Source organism: Lobosporangium transversale (genome assembly GCF_002105155.1).
Source record: "Lobosporangium transversale strain NRRL 3116 chromosome Unknown BCR41scaffold_17, whole genome shotgun sequence".
Classification (NCBI taxonomy): Eukaryota; Fungi; Mortierellomycota; class Mortierellomycetes; order Mortierellales; family Mortierellaceae; genus Lobosporangium; species Lobosporangium transversale.
The window spans coordinates 641,163-663,884 of NW_019028995.1; the positions used below are offsets into that span (position 1 = coordinate 641,163).

The 22,722-nt window shown below is 40.2% G+C and overlaps 6 protein-coding genes across 6 annotated transcripts; 5 read left to right on the top strand and 1 right to left on the bottom strand.

The window, feature by feature from the left end:
* Window positions 1-5,107: 5,107 nt before the first annotated feature.
* On the top strand, window positions 5,108-6,952 carry BCR41DRAFT_370562 (hypothetical protein; the record flags this gene model as incomplete). Its single annotated transcript, XM_022026543.1, has 2 exons — window positions 5,108-6,413; window positions 6,930-6,952. The coding sequence occupies 2 exons, from the start codon at window positions 5,108-5,110 to the stop codon at window positions 6,950-6,952; spliced, it is 1,329 nt and encodes a 442-aa protein (XP_021881737.1).
* A 398-nt stretch (window positions 6,953-7,350) lies between these two features.
* BCR41DRAFT_322359 (arginine-tRNA-protein transferase) lies at window positions 7,351-10,798 on the top strand (the record flags this gene model as incomplete). Its single annotated transcript, XM_022021468.1, has 9 exons — window positions 7,351-7,471; window positions 7,921-7,955; window positions 8,082-8,120; window positions 8,435-8,458; window positions 8,582-8,963; window positions 9,103-9,240; window positions 9,338-9,670; window positions 9,789-10,379; window positions 10,499-10,798. Coding segments are annotated over 9 exons (1,762 nt in total), but the record flags the coding sequence as incomplete, so codon positions are not given.
* Window positions 10,799-12,610: 1,812 nt separating this feature from the next.
* BCR41DRAFT_353206 (hypothetical protein) lies at window positions 12,611-13,689 on the top strand. The gene has a single exon (XM_022024096.1). It carries the CDS (start codon window positions 13,001-13,003, stop codon window positions 13,583-13,585), a length of 585 nt encoding a protein of 194 aa, XP_021881739.1. The 5' UTR covers window positions 12,611-13,000; the 3' UTR covers window positions 13,586-13,689.
* Window positions 13,690-14,128: 439 nt separating this feature from the next.
* Window positions 14,129-14,779, top strand: BCR41DRAFT_353207 (hypothetical protein). The gene is made up of 2 exons (XM_022024097.1): window positions 14,129-14,223; window positions 14,358-14,779. Exons 1-2 carry the CDS (start codon window positions 14,188-14,190, stop codon window positions 14,763-14,765), a joined length of 444 nt encoding a protein of 147 aa, XP_021881740.1. The 5' UTR covers window positions 14,129-14,187; the 3' UTR covers window positions 14,766-14,779.
* Window positions 14,780-15,303: 524 nt separating this feature from the next.
* On the top strand, window positions 15,304-16,892 carry BCR41DRAFT_56704 (hypothetical protein). The gene is made up of 2 exons (XM_022030914.1): window positions 15,304-15,654; window positions 16,231-16,892. Exons 1-2 carry the CDS (start codon window positions 15,469-15,471, stop codon window positions 16,696-16,698), a joined length of 654 nt encoding a protein of 217 aa, XP_021881741.1. The 5' UTR covers window positions 15,304-15,468; the 3' UTR covers window positions 16,699-16,892.
* Window positions 16,893-21,173: 4,281 nt separating this feature from the next.
* On the bottom strand, window positions 21,174-22,536 carry BCR41DRAFT_56677 (hypothetical protein). The gene is made up of 4 exons (XM_022030913.1): window positions 22,405-22,536; window positions 22,187-22,242; window positions 21,975-22,074; window positions 21,174-21,860 (listed from the first exon to the last, which is right to left on the bottom strand). The coding sequence occupies exons 1-4, from the start codon at window positions 22,468-22,470 to the stop codon at window positions 21,237-21,239; spliced, it is 846 nt and encodes a 281-aa protein (XP_021881742.1). The 5' UTR covers window positions 22,471-22,536; the 3' UTR covers window positions 21,174-21,236.
* Window positions 22,537-22,722: the final 186 nt, after the last annotated feature.

Consider the following 22,722-nt stretch of genomic DNA (forward strand, 5'->3'; position numbering starts at 1 on the left):
CTCTATTAGGACCAGAACCAGTCAAAATCCAGAAAAGCCATTGTAAACAAAAGATCTTCCTAGGGTTTATTTTTTATTTTATTTTTTTGGTACAAAGGCGTGAGAGTTTTTTTATGCGACTCAAAAAAAAAAAAACACGCATAAAATTGGCGGGAACGCACAGTCGCTTCTGTTCGATTACTCCGTTTCCTCCCATGAACTATCTATTTATCGCTATCTTGTTATCTTACAAAAAAGGGTATCGCATGATTATGTCCACAACATGTCTGCTAGTCCGCAGCATTAATGCAAGTTGGAACGGTTTGCACAGAGCAAATAATAAACAAAGCTTTTTGTTTTGCTATGGCAATGTAACCGTGGACAAAGGTCTGTCTAAATAAAGAGTAATAATGCAAGGCTTTTCCTTCTTCATATCCCATCAAGGCTATGGGGACTGTTCCTGATGAAAGGGAGAGGGTGGAAAAATTGCATAGAAAAAACCTTGGGCTACCCTTATCCCCTTTTCCTTTCTTCACAAAGCAATACCACTTTAAGAGTAGCCCAATTCATTTATCACTGATGAAAGATGGTTATATTGACCCAAATATTATTGCTTTAATCATTGTTTAGTTCACTGATGCTTGAGAGAAGAATAGAATCTCTTTGGGATTACAGGGTGCTGAACCATAGGGAGAAACATTGGGTTTATTTTAGACATGGGTCAGGTAATGAATCAAGATAAGGAATAAACAGCCTCAGTTGTTCAAGTCGCACATTCTTCCTAGAGACCTTTTCTTTTTTTTTTCCTTTTTCTTTTTTTTTTGGCTCTCTCCAACACCGACCTTTATAATCCTTTAACCTTTTTTTTTTTATTTTTCTTCCTGTGCTCTAAAGTTTTTTTTTTTTTTTTTTTCTTAATGAAAGTCCCGTTTTGACTGGGGGCGACTTCCCGCATAAACCATCTTGATTGACCAAAGTACATGTACCCAAGTTGTAGTTGCACGGCGCTTTATTTTTATTTTTTATTTTTTCACTGTTGGACGAATAAAACAGTGTTATTAAAAAAAAAGGAAAAAAAGCTGACATACAACAGTCCCGATCTCTCGGTGACCCGAGTGACAAAGGTAAGTTCGTCTATGTTTGTCACACTTTTAACAAACAACAACAATATCAGCAAGCGAAAAATGGACACAGAAAATGTGAGTTCATTTCTAAAAAAAAAAAAAAAAAAAAAAAACGCCCTTACTCTTGCCAAAGCCCATTCCATGTGCTGTGTATGTCTTTGTATGCCTTCAAAAAACGCGATCTGCAAAGCAATTTTATTCGTCCAGGCCGTCACATACAGTCGATTATTTTTAATTTGCCCGTTTAAATGGAGGGCCATTCAGGGGTGAACCATGAAAAAAAAAAAAAAAACGATACGCGTGGCTCGATGAACAAATAAATATGATAACAGCCTGTAGCATTAATTATGCGTTCAGGCAGGGTACAAGGGTTTCACCAATCATATACTTTTATCGGGTCTTCATTTGATTTTTTTTCATTTATCGTGTTTATACCGGCTTTGGTAGAGCTGTTTTCCGAACATCTGGTTTTTTATTTCAATTTATATTTTTTAATGCTGGGAAGGAATGGTTGACAGATTTCCTTGACATTTACACTAGACGTTGAAGTCTCACAATCGTTATTGAAAAAAAAAAAAAAAAAAAAAAAAAAAGCTTCTTGCGAAGGCAACCTAGACTTTACTATGCAAACGCTACTCATCCCATCCAAGCACGTCCCTCAGATTTTTTTTTTTTTTTTTCCTCGTTTAGTTGCTTCGCCCACTTTGAACGCTAGGACCCAATACCTTTTTTTTTTTTTTTTTTTTTTTTTTTTTATCTTAGCATTGCTGAGTGACCCGATCTTCCATGTGCTTGTAGTGTATTATAGATTGGCTAAATGTTCTTTAATTGTTTTTTTTTTATTCATTACCCTCCTCAAGGTAACTACTAGCTGTTGAGTCATAAGACATACAGCAATGCCCAAGAGCGAAGGTGGCAGCAGCAGCAGTGGCAGCAGCAGCAGTGGCAGCAGTAGCGATGGAAAAATTGTTCACGAGACATCTGCAATGAAGATGAAGGTCGGTATATCATGACACATGTTCAAGATGAATATGTTGATTAGGGTGGATGTGTCTTGTGACCAATTCAGTTTCATATTTTATTTTAAACGTGTCAATTGAATGGTTGATTCAATTCTGACTCACCACAGAACACACACAATATACATGTACATTGGAATCCCTTTAATGCATCTTCCATGAACGCTTTATTCATGATTACTATAGCACAAAGAGAAGGAAAAAAATGTTACATTCGTATACGTTTTTATTTACTATTACTCCTCTATTCATTTTCATTTATTTCATTTATAATCTGATATTATTCTGTGCAATTGTTCATGCCATTTTTTTTATTATTATTATTATTTTTATTACAATGAGTAACAAAGGGGATCATGGTTGCTGAGATGATATTTAATGAAGTATTATAGAATATTGAAGAGAAACATTGTAACGTGTCACACAAAAAAAAGATCGAAGGACTCAAAGGAGTGGCCAAGAAGGAATAAACGGAGTCTCTTGATACGTACACTAGAATATAAGCCAAAGGATGAGTGCAATCTATCTGTCTTTTATCTTCTTCTCTAGCCCTGAATACACTTGAATATGAGATATGAGAGAATTGAGAAGAAAATTGAAGAGATTGATTCAATTCAGCTCATGCAAAAGTAAAATGATTACGAGGAGACTTCTTGCCGCCATCTTCTATATAATTTATAATATTCAATTGAGTTGTATTATTGGAAATATGGAATATATATTATACATGAATATATTGTACGTATAATATGTAAAATCTGTAAAATATATAATGTATATATATATATATATATATATGCATATTATATATAATATATTCAATTGAGCCCTTTGAGTCAATTGGTTACAGTTGAATAGGTTCTGTCGACTTCCCTTTCACTTCAAAAAGTTTATTCTGAATAATAACATTCCTGTCAATTCAATTGAAAAAAAAAAAAAAAAAAAAAAAGAATCCAAGGGTTGGGTTGGGTGTCTCTATTCATTTACACAAACATTTCGACGTCCGGATTTTGGCGGGGGGTAGCAGTGTTTCACAAAAAAAAAAAGCACAAAATGGCAACAATGATTCTTTATTCTCTCACTAAGCGTTCTGCCCCTTGTGTGGGACACATGCCAAGGATACTCCATTAATGATGTTCAAGTCAACATGCATGGAGGGTGCTGATGAAATTGCTAGGCCTCTTTAATTTTTAAAAAGTCGATGGGGATCATTGGTAAGGAAAATTCATTGAATGATCTTGGCAAGCACACCGTTGAGTCATCATGGCCTGGGGAGGATGATCGTGGTCATGGTTATTTGGACCATTCACAGTGACGGTACCCTGTAGAATGGGCGATCAAGAAAGAACAAGAAAAATCGTATAAAAAGATAGAGAGAGAGGGTATCGAGTCTCATTCATTACCTTCCTAACCGCTTCTGTCTTTGTCACTTTTTTTGCTTCTCAATTCCATCTGTCTGTATTGTTTACACTTGTTTTATTCACAAAAAAAAAAAAAAAAAAAAAGCTGCTTATTCAAGTGAGCTGTTATACCGTTACCTTAAATGCAAATCTTTCCTTGAGTTGAAAATCCCTTCCTCTTTCCAATTCTCGTTTCTATTTTCCTCTATTCCTTCATTAAAGAAGGAAAAAAAAACTTTTTTATTCCGCAACGTCAAAACCTGAAGTAAGCAGCAGCTCAATCCAATCGGCTCTTTACCCATTGACACTTCAACAGCTTATTTTTCTTAAAGCTCATCTCAGAAATATAAAAAGGACCACAATTCCCTTCGTTCTTCTACTTCCCCTACTTCCTCTACTCTCTCTCTCTCTCTCTCTCTCTACTAGCCTTCTCCATATCTTTATTTACTTTATCTTTTTATATTTTCCGCTCTCATTCTGTGTTTCTGGCAAAGGTACTTGCGCTGTCCCTCCTTCTCACTCCCCATCAACCTTCTTTTAAAAAAACTCTCTGGAACAAAAACAAACAAAAACAACGTGAAGCATAGCGTCGACTTGACTTGCTACTGCTTTTTTAAAAAAGTTTCAAGAGAAATCCCCTCCTTGTCAGTTGTACACCACATACATATCATACAGGTTTTTTTAGATTCAGCATGTTTTACTGATCCTTTTCTTCTTCTTTTCATCCTCCTTCTGGTCCTCCCAGCAGCTTCAGCCATACCCTACGATCAATAAAGATCCTAATATCCGCTACTGTAGCACTACCAGTCATACTCATCACCTCGAGTGTAAACAAGACATCTCTGGCCCTGCCACAGAATACCTCAACCCGTGCCTTTCTCAAGAAAACCCTCGCGACCAAAGTACCGCTCAGGAGAGTGATCACAAGACCCTCATCGGCACTTTCCAGACCATAGCCACCCCGGAACAACACCACTCCTTCTTATACTCTCCCATCCATCCTTCTATCATTCATCCACAGCCTGACCCTTCTGTAGAACAACACCAATACCAAAAGACGCGACAAATCGATCTTCTTCATAACCACAACAACCACACCGACTCTGACTTTTTTTCTGACATCGAACTGGTTATTACTCCTCCATCTCAGTATCTCTTCAATACCTCTGTACATCAGTCAGATCTCGCTTTTCAATCAAATTCTAGTCAGTTTGCAGAGCAACAGCAACAGCAACAGCATAATTACTACTTGCTCCCGCCTGCCTTTTTCTTTTCTTCACAACAGTCAGCTTCACTCTATCCCAACCTCCAAATAGATCCATTTGCTGATCCTCTCTGGGAACAGCAAAGTCCTCTGGAGACTAAAGCTTTTGATCAAACTTTTATGAATTGGGAACAGGACATCGGCTCGGATTTGTCTCCAAATACATCGTCATCGTTCCCTCTCTTCACTGATAATAGTAAAAATAGTGTCAACACTCAAACCCTTACATTCAACACACAAACCATCCCTGACAATAGCATCAATACTTTTCAGCAGTACCAACACCTTCAATCGGCTTCATCGTTCATCCCAGAGGCAATTATGAGTAATACAATCGTCCTCGAATCCACACCTACATCCATGGCCCCATCAGTAACTCTTTCATATGCTGTTGCTCAGCAACAAGGCCCACTTGACGGATTGGATACCACAATGGCAGCCCTACATGGTCTGGGACTTGGTTTGACTTCTCCTTATAATACTCTCAAGCAAGAACATCTAACGCCCATCTTCTCGTCCGCGTCACCTTCATCCACACTGACATCCCCGCTTGATCTCAGTGAACGATTTGGGTCATTTCAATCACATCCATCTCAAGTGGAGTTGAAAGAAATCTTTTCACCCCACGAGTTGAACCTTGACTTTGTCAGCTCCTCAACGTCACTCGGCAGTGTGCCCGGTCCCTGTCAACCATCACCGCTAGAAACATGTCGTGGTCAATCTGTCTTCCCGATCCCTACGCCTGGGTCTACAATGTCTCAGGTTGTCTCCGATTTTGAGCACATCCCAGAGACTCTATCCCTGAGCACAGACATGAACACAGACATGAACACAAACAAAGGATCTACATTGAATCTCAGCTTAAACACACCTACGCTGGCCAATATGATCGACGCTCCTTCTCCCTCTCCTTCCTCCACCCCTCCATCCTCTAATCCACCCTCACCGACATCCCCTTCGTACGATGATATCATGACGCCTGTAGTGGCATGTGCTAGCTGTAAAAAGTCCCATATCAAGTGTGACCATGGACGGCCTTGTCAGAACTGTCTCAAGCACCCTTCCAAGGCTTCGAGCTGTCAAGACGCTGTTCCAAAGCCTAGAGGACGCCCAAAGGGTGGTAGCAAGGCAGCCGCAGCCGAGGCAACGGTCGGCAGCAACAGGGGCGTGTATCATCTACACCATCCTCATCAGTACTCAGGTTTCCATTTAGTGCCAGGCCCATATCAGTACATGCGTGGTGTATCTGAGCATTCACAGTTATACCGCCAGCGAGCCATGTCATTCCCGCACATCTCGTTTGTTCATGATCCACATGAGCCATCGCCCTGTATCTTACAGTCTCAGCAGCAACACCAACATCAACATCAACATCAGCCACAGCCACAGCCACAGCCACAGCACCAGCAACAACGACCGGACACACTTCAGCAGCATTCATTGCACTATCATCCTTATCAGCATGCTCAACCACAGCATCCACAGATGTCTCAATTCCACCAACGCGCGGTTTCGCATCCACAGACACGCTATTCCACCCCTGAGGGCCATTCACCCTCCGCGGTGGATTTTCAGCGATTAAGCCCTGGCCATCCATCCCCTGTTCCTTCGTCTCCTTATTCTTGGGGTAATACTTCTCCAACTGTGCCTGAGCTCAAGTCTATGCCATTATCGAGAAGACCGACAATCTCTTCATCCGGGGCCATGTTTGAGGTTCAAGCGGCGGTGGCACATTCGCAGCCGATCCCTGTCTATGGGAGCCATAACTCTGACCGACTTCTTCGAGGGGTCAGTAGCGGTCAACCAACGGCGACCAGTAGTATGTTTGGCTCACTCCCATCACAGTTGCATTCACCCTTAGCAACCAGTCCAGTTAGGCTAAATGCGTATGAGATCCAGCAACTACAAGAGCATAAACGGGAGGTGTTTCAACGCCAGCAACAAGAACAACAGGAACAGATGTTGCATCGACGAGGATCACATCCACATTCATATTCACATCAGACACAACATCTCTCAGAGACTCCGCATACACAGGTGAATCCACACCCTGCGATGCAGCGCCATGCTTTTTACCCTTAAATGGGGGAATCCCTTTTTTTTTTTTTTTTTTTTTTTTTTTCCTTTCCTTATATTTTGGTAGAGCCATTAACTTTTTCCGAATAAAAAAAAAAAAAAATGGAATGTAATAAGAAAAAAAAAGTCAAATAAAATCATGTGATTGAATTAACGAATTTGTTCCACAGACTCCATCCTTTCTCTCATACCAAGAAGACAAAGTGTAGAGAACATGGGTACTTTTTTCTTTTTCCCTTCGACCCTTTTTTTTTTTGTTCACACACTCACACACAGACACATACCTTACAATACTTACTACTAAGCATTAACATTAGCAATTTGCTCGTTGACGTTTCTCTTCCGATACTTTATATAACAATCCATCAGCCTATTTATCAACGGTTTACTACACTACGCCCAACATATTCACATACATATTCCATACGATAAAAAGTAATAAGAGAAAAAAAAAAAAGAAAAAAAAAAAAAAAAAAAAAAAAAAAAGAAATGTCAGAAACTTACAGCATCATCAAACCCGTTGGGTTCACCATTGCTTCATGTGGTTACTGTGGAAGTGAAAACTCGGCTCATGTGTATGGTGCATTCGCCTACAAGCTGACGTGCAAGGTACTTTTACTTGTACTTTACTACCTGTTGCTTACTACACTACTACTACGACTACTCTTAGTAGTCCTTCTACTCTTACTACTACTTTTCTTTCTCTTTTAGTGGGTGAAGGGGAGGGATGGGAAGAGTGGGTATAACTTACGCATGCAATACCATGAGTACGCGTTTCAACTTGTCCATGTCTTCTAACATTCATTCTCTCCACGGCGAAGCAAACGCGCACACTTTTATTTCGTGACCATTCATTTCTTAAAAAAAAGGGGGGGAGGAAGAGAGGAAATTTTGAGCATGTTGTAATGGGTGTAATGTCGGGAAAAGAAACACAGCAGTGGGTGTCTTGTTAAAACTTTTCAACATGGGATATGGACCTGTTAATGTCTGTTCATGTCTGCTATCTTATTCTGACCTTTTTATTTATATTATTATTATTATTATTATTATTATTATAGGATTATCAAGAACTACTAGACCAAGGTTGGAGAAGGTATTGTATACTAAAAAAAAAAGAGAGATTACTATGCCATGAAGAGAAGGATGAGAGAAGAATATCACCAGAGAAAGCCCATAACAAATCTTTAACCAAAACCCTCCTTCTATATCTTTCTATTAGGTTTGGTCTGTATCTGTATAAGCCTAATCTAAGAGATAGGTAGGTCCAACAGATTCTATTTGTTAGTGAGGTTGGTCCGGTCCACTTGTTAGGGGGGAAGGGAGGGGCCATGAAATAAAATATGACATGACCATACACACACTCTTTTGGGCTTACATGGAGGAAATAGATCAATATGATCCAATTATTAGGAGAGATCCGCCACATGTTGGAAATTATATTTTCATTTTCGAAACAATTGTCTTTTCCCCATTCAAAGCAAAATCCTTTTGTCTTTCATTGACATTGGTTATTCCCCACTCTTTTTTTTTTTCTCTTCTAAATGCTCTTTTATTTCCTTTGTGCTTGTCTAGTTGTTGTCGACAGTACACAATTCGGTAAGTTTTTCGCCCAAAAGGATTTGCGAAATATTTTGTACGCGCCCGCAATTACCGCATTTCTAAATTTAACTCTGAAAATCTTCCCTCCACCTTTGATTAATTTCGTTCCTCCTACAAAAGTGTTAATACGTCTGAATTTACTCCTTCCAAGGGTCAGCGACGTGCAGTTGCTAGACTTAATCGCTACATCAAGAATCAATACGTTCCATTGAAGATCTCTCGCGAAAGTGTTGCTCGAGAAGATGCAAGCTTAAATGATGAACACAGCCACAGTCCCAGTCCAGAGCCTACCACTGCTACTACTCCTTCTACTTCTACCCAACGAAGTCCCTCACTCCATCATGGTCATGGTCTTCGCCGGAAATCAAGCACTCCCCCAATCAGCGTCAAAGGCAGCAATGGTGGTGGCCATGGTGAGCCTGCGGACTTTCTTCAAAGTATCTATGCCGCAGATGTGGATCGGATGCGTAATGCCGGGGAAATAGATTGGAAGCGGTTTAAGGTTAGTAAATATATATATATTAAGAGATCTTTGTATGATATTATGATTTGGAGAGTTAAAATAGTACATTGGCTCCTTCAAGGCACTATCTAACACGCTGTTTATTTTATTTTATTTTATTTTGTTATTATTATTAAAGGTTGTTTTGGAACCTGCGACGTTTACACAAGAAAAGTATGACCTTTATTGCCATTATCAGCAAGTGATTCATCAGGTTCCTTCATCTATGCTCTCACGAGAGGCCTTTGACAGCAATGCGACGCGTACACCTCTTGTGGTAAGATGTGCTTTCCGTACTACATAGTAATGCTTAAAAACACTAATATCTTCTCACGTTTGGGCTAATATACGTATTTCAATTTCTTCGTTTCTAGGCCGAGATCAAAACTCCACAGCACGATCGTCTCGGATTGGTTGGTTACGGAACATTCCATCAGTGCTACTATGTTGATGACAAACTAATTGCTGTATCGGTCTTGGACATATTACCGCGTTGTGTTTCATCTGGATACTTTTACTATGATCCAACACTGTCCAGTCTGTCTTTGGGGAAATACAGTACATTACGGGAGATTGCTTTGGTTCAGGAGATCAAAATGATCCCAGGCTTTCAGGACATGGAGTATTATACAATGGGACACTATGTGTCGTCAGCACCAAAGACTCATTATAAGGCTCTTTACCACCCATCTTACCTTTTGGACCCTGTATGCACCCTATGAACAACATTTGCATAGTATATTGTATATTGGAATGTGAAGGGCAAAGTATCCACATTGTTTATTAACTTTTTTTTTTTTTTTTTTTTTTCCTTGGGATGAATAGGAGACATATGGTTGGGTACCATTTGAAAAATGTATCTATCTCTTGCAGTCAAAAAGATATTTTCCATTCAGCAATTCTGAACTTTTTAACCCAAGAGTAAAAGGACTCTTGATCACAATGGCTGCAGAGATGAGGGCTGCAGAGAAAAGAGAGCGTGAAAAATCAAAGAATTGTCAAGGGCAACAACAACAACAGCAGCAACAGCAGCAACAGCAACAGCTTTTACCTGAAGTGGAAATGACAGAGTCGTCCTGTTGTCGTATGGAGACTGATGTATCTGAGGATGTGCAGAAGCTAGGAATTCAGGATGAGTCTAGGACTAAATCGAGATCGGATTTAGGCACATCCTCGGGTTCAAATTCAGGAAGCAACGATGAGGGAGAAGGCAATTGTAAGCGCAAGAGGCCTTACCAGGATGGGGGATCACCTTCTTTATTAGAATATATGCGTAGTGGTAAACGACTTTCGCTCACACCACCGCCGTCGTCGTCCTCTATGCCACCTCCAGGAATGATGGATCCTGATGATGTCACGGACCAAGATCTGTCGCAGCTTGTCGTCTTTCAGGGTGACAAGGCGATGATACTTACGGTAATAGGATCATCATTATTCATGTCATTACCAATATTCTGAATTTAAAAAAAAAAAAAAAAAAAAAAAAAAAAAAAAAAAAAAAAACTGACTTTTTATTTTCTTTTTTAAAATAATAGGATTCAGAAGTTTTCAAAAAGGATAAAAAAGCAATGCGCGAGTATTATGCCGCTATTGGCCCCGCCTTGGCTCCTAAAATGCTTATTTTTGTCCAGTAGATTTTGATAATGAGCTTCGATCTGGACGAATGGAGACAACAAATCGACAAGAACAGCAGAACAAGCATCGAGGAGCTTTCTAATAGATTAGGAAAAGCAACAACAACAATAACAACAATAACAACAATAGCAGCAGCAGCTAAACAGCTAACCATTGATCCAAGGATAATTATACCCTCTACACAGATCCCAAGTTCGTAGTATAGCATAATATTGCTTTTAATAAAAGACAAATGAGTCTCTTGTGGATGTTGTTTATCTAAACGTTGTCAGTCATGTTTACTCTGCGTATATACTATTCCTTAAACTATTACTTTTCACCTTTATCAGGCTATTACCTGTTATCGATTTTTCGATGGTCTATCTTCTTCATCCACCAATATCAAAATTTAAAGGCATCTATGAAGAATAATAAAAAGTTGGGTAGGATAGCATAGCCATTTTTGTATAGGTACAGCACAAGAGCTCCTGTAGGATGATTTGTGGGATTTTCAATGCTACCATGTCGGCTGTTAGCGACAGGATTGCCTTTAGCATGCTCGAAGCTGTAGCATTCAAGCAAGCCTGTGTTATTGAGAACTGGATAAAGTTCTGGAGCCTCTTTTTTTACGCAATCAGCCACATTTTGAGATGTGGCTGTGATTTCCACCGAGCGATGTATAAAGACTTGATTCAACCTCATTTCTGACCATCAATATAATTCTTCAATCAATAAAAAAATGGATTATCGTGAATCTGATATATTCAATTTCCTGTTTCCTTTCATTCTGTAATACGATCCTGCGATGTGATGCCCACGGCTATTATTTTTCATTGTTTCTCTATTTTGATGCTGTCTTTGCCTCTCCTGGTTGATGATAACCTCTCACACAATGACGAGTGTCCATATTAACCTCTTATGAGGTCAAGGGCCGATGAGAGTCGAACAGAAATCTGACAGGAGTGTAAGGGAGTATCTCTCTCTCTCTCTCTCTCTTTATTCATATGACTTCTCCTTCTACTCCCCATCCTCTCCCCTTTGTCATCCTCTTAAATCCTATCCTAGTAGACGAAGGGAAAGGGAAAAAAATAATGATAATAATAACGACAATAACTGGGTTTTTCCGACTATAATCGATGTTTGCGCCAATGACGACAACTAGCAAATGATGCCGAGAAGAAGAAACAATGTGGCACCAGAAAAGTTTTCAATCGGATGGAGATATCGCGCCTTTTATAAAGCGGTCTAATACCCGTTTTTGCTTTTTATTTTTTTATTTTCCTTTATATCTACTGTTTATTATTGTTATAATTTTGGACTAAGAGCTTAATAACAAAGAGTTGGTATGTAGCTTGAAGAGAAGGAAGGAGAGGAAGAACCACGAAGAGTTTTTTTTTTTGTTTCCAAGGAAAAAAAAAAAAACCTCCCTAATGATGTAAAAATGGAAAGGCATGTTTGAATTCGCATCATGATGTTCCTACTTCATTGATAATCGAAGGCGCAACGGTCTTTGCATTTGAAGATCAGAAACGTGAACCTCTTGCTAATGACTGTGTCGATGAACCAAAAGAAAAGAAGGATATTTAGAAGGACAGGATAGGTAACGCACATGCTCTTTGAGAGAGGTAGTTGGTAATAAGGATTGATGGCAGAGTAATAAAAAAAGGGAAAAAGTCTATTATTTATGGCTATTGATGGATCTTATAACAAACTGGGAGTCTTTGATCATTTGCCCGAAAGTCTAAAGATTCTTTGTAATAAGACCCTCTGGCCATAATGATTAATTCTTTTTTTATTACTGCTGCTACTGTTCCTTGGCCTTGCTTTATCTATACATCTCTCTTTTGCAACAAGAGCTGCAACTTCCTGTATACCGTCCTTTCTTTCTTTTTTTTTTTTTTTGGTTCCATTACACATCATCTGACTACCTGTTCCATGACTGAACAAGCAAGCATGTTTGCAATTCGATAACAATGAGGGTGGAAAAGAAGCGATAGAATGATGACCTTGTGATAAATAACTGAAGGGATTTTTTTTTTTTTGTCTTGTCCGGATATTGGGAATCGGGTCGGAGGGTTGGAATCAAACCGCAGGAGACAAATCTCCTATTGAGGCAATCAACCCTGATAAATCAGTAAAGTCTTCTCAGTGGTGTAGGGAGTTCTTGGTTGAAAAGGGCACGAGTCCTCTTTTCCCAAGATCTTACTGGTCTGTTCTTCAAGAATTTTTTTTCCTAAAAGTTATTGCAAATCAAACGCAAAAGGGGAAAAAAAAAATCGCATAAAGTGCACTGATACCCAGTGATTGCATCAATAAAAAATTAATCACTCTCCTTTCAGCCTATTTATCTTTTCATATTTTCCCACTCACATCACATCGCATCTTTTCTTCTTTTCACACACATTCTATCAACATATATCAATATGGATTTTTATGCAGAAGCATACGGACGTGACGCTCGATCAGAGTCTCCTCTTCCTAAAAATTCATCTCATTTCCCACATGAGGGTGTTTGCCAAGGATATGGCTCTGAAGCCAACGCTCATTTGCGTCGAGCATCCTCAGGTCTCGAAAAGGATATGGGACGTCATCTTCATGGCTCTGGTCATGGTGACAGCCACAGCAACACAAAGAATTATGAACAATACCGCAGCAGCGGTTTGCCTGCATCCGGCAAGGGAAACGAAGGCTTCTATTTTTCACTGGGTGCGACACCCACAGAACGTTCACATCAGTCACACCAAGCACACCATGGAACAGACCCTGCAAAGATTCCAAGCGCAGATACGAGTGCAAATCCGACTGCAAATATGAATCCAAGTGCGAATACGGATGCTGATGTCCCAACTAAACCTTCGTATAACCGAAAGACATCTGTCTCGAATCCTTGTCTATTGCACCATACCAATACTAATGGCAGTGGCACTGTTCGATCACCTGCCATGCCTCGCTCTCTGAGTTCGTCCCAGTTTTCTGATGATGAAAAGATGAACACTGGATCGTCGTGAACTTTCCACTGAAGAGTCGAGAATTTTTAGTATGATCTGAATGATTCAATAGTTTTTTGTGATATACTTCCTTGTCAATACCATGAATAAAGTTACAAGAGATGTAATAATAATAATAATAATAATAATAATAATAATATCTGGTTTATTTTTAAATATGATGGAACAGACCAACTACTGTACTAAGTGTGGCTTATGAAACTATGTTAGCCAGTTGGGCGAAAAAAAAAAAAAAAAAAAAAAAAAGTGATCGATGGAAAAATAGAGGACGCGTTGGCAGTTGACGAACAATTCGTCAGCAAAAAAAAATTTTTTAAGAGAGCCAACTTTGTTGTTTAAAAGATGACTAGTCGCTTTGTTATTGGGTAATTGGGGCCTATCCTATGCCTCTTTTAGATCCGGTTTCTGTATGGGAAGATCAGTACATGTACATTGAACTACGTATCCTTCCTGTCATTAAGATCGGATCGAATCTGGACGGAAAAGAAAAAAAAAAAAAAAAAAGTATTTAATAACCCATTCCTCCCCCTCCTCCATTTTTAAAAAATCCTTCAACTACAACCACAAAGAAACCACACACACAAAAAACTATCCAACACATCATGGTTACTCTCGTCATCGCTCCCGAATACGGATATGTATGTGAAAAATTCCACAAAGCCTTTATTATCCTCTTTGCGATAAATAGGAATATCAATGCTAATATGCCTTTATACTATCTTATGATCTTCATAAATGTTCTTTATGTTGACATGGGAATATCTTATATTAGACTCTCGCCGTCTCCGTCCTTTCGAGTGTTCTAGTCACAGGTTTTGGGTTCAAGGTCGGAGCATACCGCAAGGTTGCAGGTGTTCCTCTTCCTCAGATGTATGCGGATGAGGTGGAGGCCAAGAAGGACAGGAAGAAGCAGATCTTTAACTGCAAGCAGCGCGTGCATCAGAACACACTTGAGGGCTTCGGCTCTTACTTGGTGACGCTCCTCATTGCTGGACTTCGTTACCCTGTTGCCTCTGCCGGATTGGGATTAGTGTGGTGCGCCGGACGTGTCGCCTACAGCTACGGATACACCAGTGGCGATCCAGCCAAGCGTCAGTGGGGTGCCTTTGGTCACATTGGTGACCTCGGACTCTTGGGTTTGACTGGCAAGATTGCTTTCGACATGATCATGTCTACTTAAAAAGTAGAAGAAAAAAAAAAAAAAAAAAAAAAAAGGATAAAGATATGTAAACATGTTAGGCATGTCAAAAACAATTGTAACAACACTCTCAGTATTAGAATAATAAATGTATATCATTTGTCAAAAGCAAGAATTATCGAATAAATGTAGTCAATCTCTTCTTTCGTTTGCAGAAACAAAGATCACCACAATCCTTGAGGTGTGTAGATCCGTATTTTTTTTAAAAATAAAAAATAAAAATAAAAAATAAAAATAAAAATAAAAAAAAAAAAAAAAAGCCTTGGTAGATGTATACTATTTAAATAAACAGTAAGCTTCATTCCTCTCTTGTTACACCATCACAGCACATATTTATAAACAATTGATCTGGCTTTTTATTTTTACAAGGAAAGGATAAACGCAGGACTCTTTTTAAACAAACAATTGATTGGTTTAAGGGGTCATGTCTGAACGTTCCTGGAAGAAGTGGAAGAAGGAGTAAAGCCCTTCGCCCTTTTTTTTTTTTTTATGATTATCTTTTTTTATATTTGACACTCACATTTTTTTCTCACCTGCTTCTTCTGTTTTCAGTCCTCGAGACTCTGGTGCATTTTTGACTTGAAGCTTTCCTCTATCGCGAATATCGCGAATACATTATAAGCTTCAATTTTTTTTTTTTTTTTTTTTAAACTCTCGCCGTTCAAACAAGCAGATTCGTGATCTCATGTCAACACAGAGGAACTCAACTTCTGTCATGTCCGCGATCACTCCTTCTGGTCCACCTAGCACAACAACCGCAGCTGGTTCTGTAGTAGTAGACAACACACCTTCAACAGAAAACCTTTCATCAAACGACCCACAAAAGGACAAGGACGATTCCATTCATGCTTTTTGTCGTGAATATGCCAAGGTATAACAATGTTTCCTCACTTTTTCGATCCATTCGCTGTCCTGTTGACCCTTGGAATTCTTTTTTTTTTTTTTTTTTTTTTTTTTGAGAACTGGAATTGTACATTATAATCATGGATCTCTCAGGAATAAAAAAAAAAAAAAAAAGAAATACAACGAGAATCGTATGGAGGAGTAGAACAAGGAGCACGGAAGTCAGGACATTGATCAAATCACTTTGCTAAATAGCCACATAATATATCCCATGGACGTTTAAACCGACCAACATCAAGACTTTGGGCTAACTTGAGAATTGACTTTATTGATATATGGAATTGGCAAGCTTTTTATTACCATTATCACAGAGGAAATCCACTAAAGTATTCAGGCACGTACTTGGACTTGACTTTCTTTTTTTTTTTTTTTTTTCCCTCCATACCATTGCGGCTATAACATTATAAAAGACAAAGGGATGCTTTGACAGGACACAACGATATTATCCGCTTTACACCATTACCTTTTTTTTTTTTTTTTTTTTTTTTTTTTGCAGCCATGTATTAATATTAATTAACCCATGATTTTTTATACTTCCCTTTAGAGAATTGCGACAGCACTAACGAATCATGCAAACGGTACATTTGCGGCGGATGAAAACAATACAAAGGAGTTGGTATTCAGCTCAGGCAAGGAACATATTGTCTGGCCATCCCCAGAAGCGTTGATAGAGCTCTACACAAGAGTACAGCGTGATAAAAAGGGTAAAAAAAAAAGAAAGTCATTAATCACTATGAAACAATGTTATTGGACTTCCATAGAACTGAGTGACCTTCCCTATTTTCATCATTTGTTCCCGTTTCAGAACCTAAAATTAGGGAGGTTCTATCAGACCAGTCATTCATCGTATCAAATTTTGCAGCCAGCCTCGCTGATAAGCTTGAGCAACAATTGGGACATCCACGTCAACAGCAACACCAGCAGCAGCAACAACAACATCAACAACAACAAGCTACTAGGCAAAATGAACAATGTGGCTGTGGATTTGATCATAAGGATCAAAATTCTTTAGGCTTTCCTGATGATAGTTATGAAGATGAACCTGATGAAGACGATTTCAATGTTGAGGACGATGAGGACGAAGATGATCGGGATCTGGACGATGAAGATTTTGATGATGATGACGATGACGATGACGATGACGATGATGATGATGAGGACGTCGATGAAGAGGAAGAAGAAGGAGATAGTTTAGACGAGGATGATGATGACTACGAAGACGAGGATGATATTGGAAATGATGTATTAGACGGATACTCACATCATTATGGGGCAGGCAACTTGTCTGCAGCCATTTTCCAAGCCAGGACCGAGAAAAAATTGTTGAATGAATGCTTCAAAAAAAGGCAACTTCATGAAGCCCAGAAACGGAAACAGGAAGAAGGTGAGAAACTTTGGAGTAGAATGTTATCTGAATGGAGCTACTCTTATTTCTGAAAAAGACGAAGCAAGAAGCAACAACACCGGTAACAAAAAAAAAAGAGAAAAAATAGTCATAGCTACTGACAATAATATACGTATTGTTGCCATCACTCATCTCAGTGCGGATACAGCTACTTCAAAGACTACGACTAGAGGATGAAGCACGCCGAAAGCGGGAACAGGAAGAAAAACGGCGGAAAGAGCAGGCAGAACTTGAATTGCGCAAAAAGCGAGAAGCCCGTAAGCAAATCATCCCTCCGTTGACGTTTATTATCGTTGATTGGCCATTGAGAGTGATGATGGTTCAAAAAAAAAAAAAAAAAAAAAAAACGCATATGGATGAGGCCTGAATGCTTATTTTAATTTCCGTTGATTAAACAATACTCATTACAACAGTCGAAACCGACCAGGGAGCGCGGTCATTTCTATTTGCAATCACTTCAAAGGCCCAAGTTGATCTTGTCAAGAGAATGGTGGAAGCATCACCTGAAGAGTCTGCTGCAATACCAGGACTTCCTCGGTTTAGCACACTAGCGGCTGTGCGCCTTTCAGGATGGGAAGACATTTCAGAATCTGGTACCAATTCTGGTACTATCAAAACAAACGGCATGCAAGAAACTCTACTACATACTGCAGCCCGTGTAGGATGTCTTGATTTGGTAGAATATTTTGTCAACAAAGGTATGTCCTTATTGTGTCATGATGCTGTACAATAGAGCTATCAGAATAATTGACGCTTCATTGCTTCTTGTCTGTAGGTGCTTCTCTCGAAGACCTTGACTCTGAAGGACGAATGCCGCTTCACGCTGCTGCAGCTTCAAACGGGGCCTCTTTTGCTGTCTGCAAATTTATATTGGAAAAAGTGCCGTATCACATCGACAGAACTAGTCCACCCACAGGAAAAGCAGCAATTCATTATGCAGCCCAGAACGGAAATAGCGAATTGGTAGCTCTACTTTTACAGCATAATGCAAGGGTAACATCCGCGGATGCTCAAGGACAGACGCCAGAGGCACTTGCTAAAGCTGGACTTGATCGCGAAAAATCCTCCAAGGCAAAAGCGCAAAAGTACCGCGCAACCTTGCATCACATTCAAAAGGCATTAGCCGCCATCAAAGAAGCTCAAAAACAGAAGGACGCCTTACTGGAGGAGCAACGGAAGAAAGATGAGGAGTTAGCAAGAGAGGAAGCTGAGAAGGATCGTGTTGCTCGTCGGAAACAAGAGGAGAAACTCGAAGCTGATCAGAGAAGGCGCGAAGAAGAAGAGAAGGAGTTGGAACGACTAAAGGCATTGGCCAATGACCCACATGGCCATCATGCAAGTGGAAGTAGTAAAAAGAAGAAAAAGAAAAAGGGCAAGGGTAATGCCGACACAGGAGCTTCTACCTCCAAGGAGACATCCTCTACCAAGGCACTTTCAGTGGCAGCTCAGAATGTCTCTACAAAATCTGCTTCACTTTCACCTATCAGCTCGCCTGTAATCGCTCAGCTTTCACCGCCGCTTAAGGCGCCCTTAAACCAGGCAACTAGCCAACAATCTATTCTTGCTAAATCCCCAACACCAGCACCGACAATGTCCAACACGCCGATGATATCAAAACCTTCATCATCTACAATTATTTCCGCTCCTGCTACACCAAGAGCTGTTCCGAGCACATCTGCATCAGGGGTAACCATACCATCTACGGTGGCACCCGCAACTAAGACATCAACTTCAAAGCATCCAAAAGCTAAAACGAGCTATCGACCATCGCAATTGGTGGTTGCCAGGATGGCAGACATGGGCTTCCCAGTACGCGATTCAAGGAAGGCTCTAATTCAAACAGAAGGAAAATTCGAAGAGGCTATCGAGTTGCTGACAAGTGGCGCGCCGCTTGCAGATGATTCAGAGGATGAAAATGAAAGAGCGGCCGCAGAATTGGCTGCAAAGAAAGCAGCTGCAAAGACATCAGAGCCAGCTAGTGTAACGCCATCGACGAAAAAACAAGAGCTACCGAAGGCTACAACTACGACTAAAACATCGAATGTTCAGCCTACCCAACCTGCCCAGTCTCAATCAACTCCATCAATGTCCAAATCATCAGCGTCACGACAGACTTTGTCAGATGCTCCAACAGGAGCCACTAAACAAAACTCCAGCAGCGCTCAAACACCCAAAACATCTGTAACACACCCAGTCCAGATTCTCCAACGTCCAGCTGCAGTTTCATATGTCCCAATGAGATCAGTACCAACGCAAGTTCTGCAACGACCCTCGACACATGCTACAGCGACAGCCAAGGATTCTATCAAGGACTCTCAACTCAACAAGGACTCACTTTTACCACCACAGACTCCCATCGACCATACAAAGCTAGCTGAAGTGATGCCTTTCTTAACTCCACGCACCGTTCCACCAACACCGCCCATAAGAGCACCATACTCATATAAATCTACATCTTCTCAAAACCTACCCACGACATCATCAACGACCACTGCACACGTGGCTAATACTCCTCATGACAATTTTGACGCTCAAAGGATAAGTGCTGCATCATTACCATTACAGCCCGACGTTGACCCAATAACCAATACAATCTCTTCACTTGAGAGTACTCATCATGTATCTATGACCGTTACGGGTTTTGGCGACCCTGGATTTTTAGAGACAAAAGAATCTTGGGGATCGCATTCAAATAGCTCTATCATCACACCGGTTGCAATGGATACTCAGTCCGGATCTCATCAGGACTTGTCCAGGGTGCAGGATGCTTTTTGGGGATCAAATATTCAACCCGGAACTAATTTCGTGACTGATATCAGCTCGCATGCTCTCGCCTCTCCCTCACAAATTGCTGTTACTCTGGGTATCGGATCCCCGTCGCATGCTTTGTTAGCAGCAAGTATGAATGACATGCTCTTACACAGTCAGATGGATATGGATATGGATGTTGGTGACGTTAACGAAGGCATGATTAAAGATGTGCTGGCAATGACAGGGGCTTTAGAACCCGACGAGCTTCAGGATACCTTTGCAGAGCTCTCAGTTGCGGAACCAAATGGCTCGTTAGCAAAGAATACTGGACGGCCTTCGATAGCCGTTGGTGAAGGAAGGAGTCATTCAGGATCTGCCAGTCGTAACCCAATGGCGAGTCTGTGGGGATATGGCTCGTTTACCCAAGATATTTCCGCTTTAAGCCAGTCATGGTCTTCCTCGCCATCTCAGAAAGGTAGTCCTTTAACCATGAGGAAGGCAATCAACGGTGAATATCATCAATGGAATCCAAATCACCAATATGAGTTTGACAAACTTTTATATCAAACGCAACAGTCAGGCGCTTCTTTAATGACAGCCCCTATCAACCAGGATGCTCATATGCAACCATTTGTAGGGCACCTTCTCAGTTCGCCAAGCGCAAATCACTCCTTATTGTCCAATTTTGTCTCAGGTTCAAACCCTAGCGCCCGTGATAGTATGATCAATGGGAATTTCGTCCAACTGAAACCTACTTCCGCGCAAGTTAATGATCGTGAAGATGGTAATATTGGCGATGCATTATGGTACACTGGCGGAGAGTCTATTGACCATTCAAACACTCGGCTGCATAATGAGCCCTATGACATGCCATCGTCTACTTATGCTATTAGCCCATACGGAACATCGAACCCGCATTCAGAGTTCGCTTCCTTCTCACACATGTCATTAGCTGCTGGACCAGCGTCGTCCTCCATTACCTCATCCACGAACAATGTGAGGGATGCTAATGCCTCTAGGAGTGGTCTTGTGCCTGCAACAACCATTGCAGAGCCAATGAAAGCAAATACAGATATCGATCATAATGCAACAGAACCTATTACTGGAGCTGAGAATCATCATCAGCCTTTGTCGCCTGGCATTATAGCACTCAATAATGCGTTGGCGTATTCTCGGTATCCAAAACTTCATCAATCGAATGGAAATATGAATTTTGAAGCGTTTCATTATGCTCCTCAATCGGTTCAGCAGAATCCAAGACTTTTGTAAGAAAGAAATAAATGAATAAAAGCTCTAAGTGGAGCACACGCTCGCTTCCTTGACAAAATCTTGAATAACCGATAATAATTTATAAAAAGCATATAATGATGGATCCATTTAACGATGAGAAAACTTCAAAAGTTGATCATGTCATCCATATCTCCTAAATTGTCACCCAGGCTACCAATGTCCCCCAAGTCAAGCATAGTGTCCTGTAGCTTATTTTCTTGTGAAGCTAATACATCGTCATCCATAATAGACCTGTCTGATTCGTTTACAATAGGGGTAGAGGACAAGAGTGGTGCTGTAGATATTCTGTTTGTGTTTGCATTAATATCAAACATATTGGGTGGACTCAACATTTCCAAGTCAAGTGGCTGTTGTTGTATAGCTGCAATAAATGGCGATGTACTAGATTGGACTGTGGTCGATGTAGTGTCGGCGTTAGTGTTAGTGGTGATATTAGCATTAGCATTAGCATTAGCATTAGCATTAGCATTAGCATTAGTGTTGGTAGCAGTGATGGTAGTAGTTGTTGTTGTAATAGGGGCTGAAGTAACTGTTGTTGATGTCGAGGGATTGATTTCTAGAGTAGTGATCGATGGATCCGTAAAATTTGGAGCAGCGGGCGTTTCCTGGAGTGGAAGAGAAGGAGGTAATGGTGCTGTTACTGGTGCTGGTGCTGGTGCTGATAGTGGTGGGTTCAGTTGTAAAGAAAGAGCGTCCTGCTGTCGTCGAAGTTTGTATTTAGCATTTTCCTTTAGATACATTAAAGGAGGAGGAGGAGAAGGAGGAGGAGTATGAAAGTTAGTCAAAGGAAAGAGAGAGAGAATAAAATCGTTCGGTCCCAACACAGTGATAATTAAACATACTAGGATAAAGAAAACTTGGTCGCATACGGTCTCAAAATACTCCCATTCTAGATCGAGTTTTTCTTGCTGTGTTGATGGAAGAGCTATGTGGTCTGCACCACTAATCAAATTGTGTTATAATAAGGGTAAGGAATGGGTAAGGAATGGGTATGTGCAGCCATTTTTTTAATATAAAAAAAAAAAAAAAAAAAAAAAAGTCTAGGTTCACTCACATATGTCGCAAGTTTTCTAGATTCTTGAGCATCTCTGCGGTTTGTAAATTTATGCTCTATAGATAAACAGGTGTAACAAAAAAAAAAGGTCGAAAGGTCAAAAGGTCAAAAGGTCAAAAGGTCACGATAAAAGTGCTCATGTTGTTCTCATTGCTATCGTTGTGATAGTGGTGATGGAGGCTTCTATTTTTCTATTTTTTTTTTCGTAGGGTTCATACATCAACAGAACGTTTAAGCTGCTCAATTTCAGCAATAAGCGGACGTGGAGGTTGTTGTTGCAACATGATGACTGGATCGGTGTTTAAGATCTGTGTTTTTATAGAGAGTAATTGAATGCGTTTTTGTTTGATGTCGCGAAAAGAAAAAAAGATGACCTCCCCTCCGAACTAAAACGCCAAATGGAACAATTGACATTAAGGGTATTTTGATCTTGGTCCGTGCACAAATTTGGATGTTTTCCATTAAGGACGACTGTTTTAGCTAAGCCACGCTTTTTTTTTTTTTTTTTAATGCTCAAACAACACTTTCATAAATTG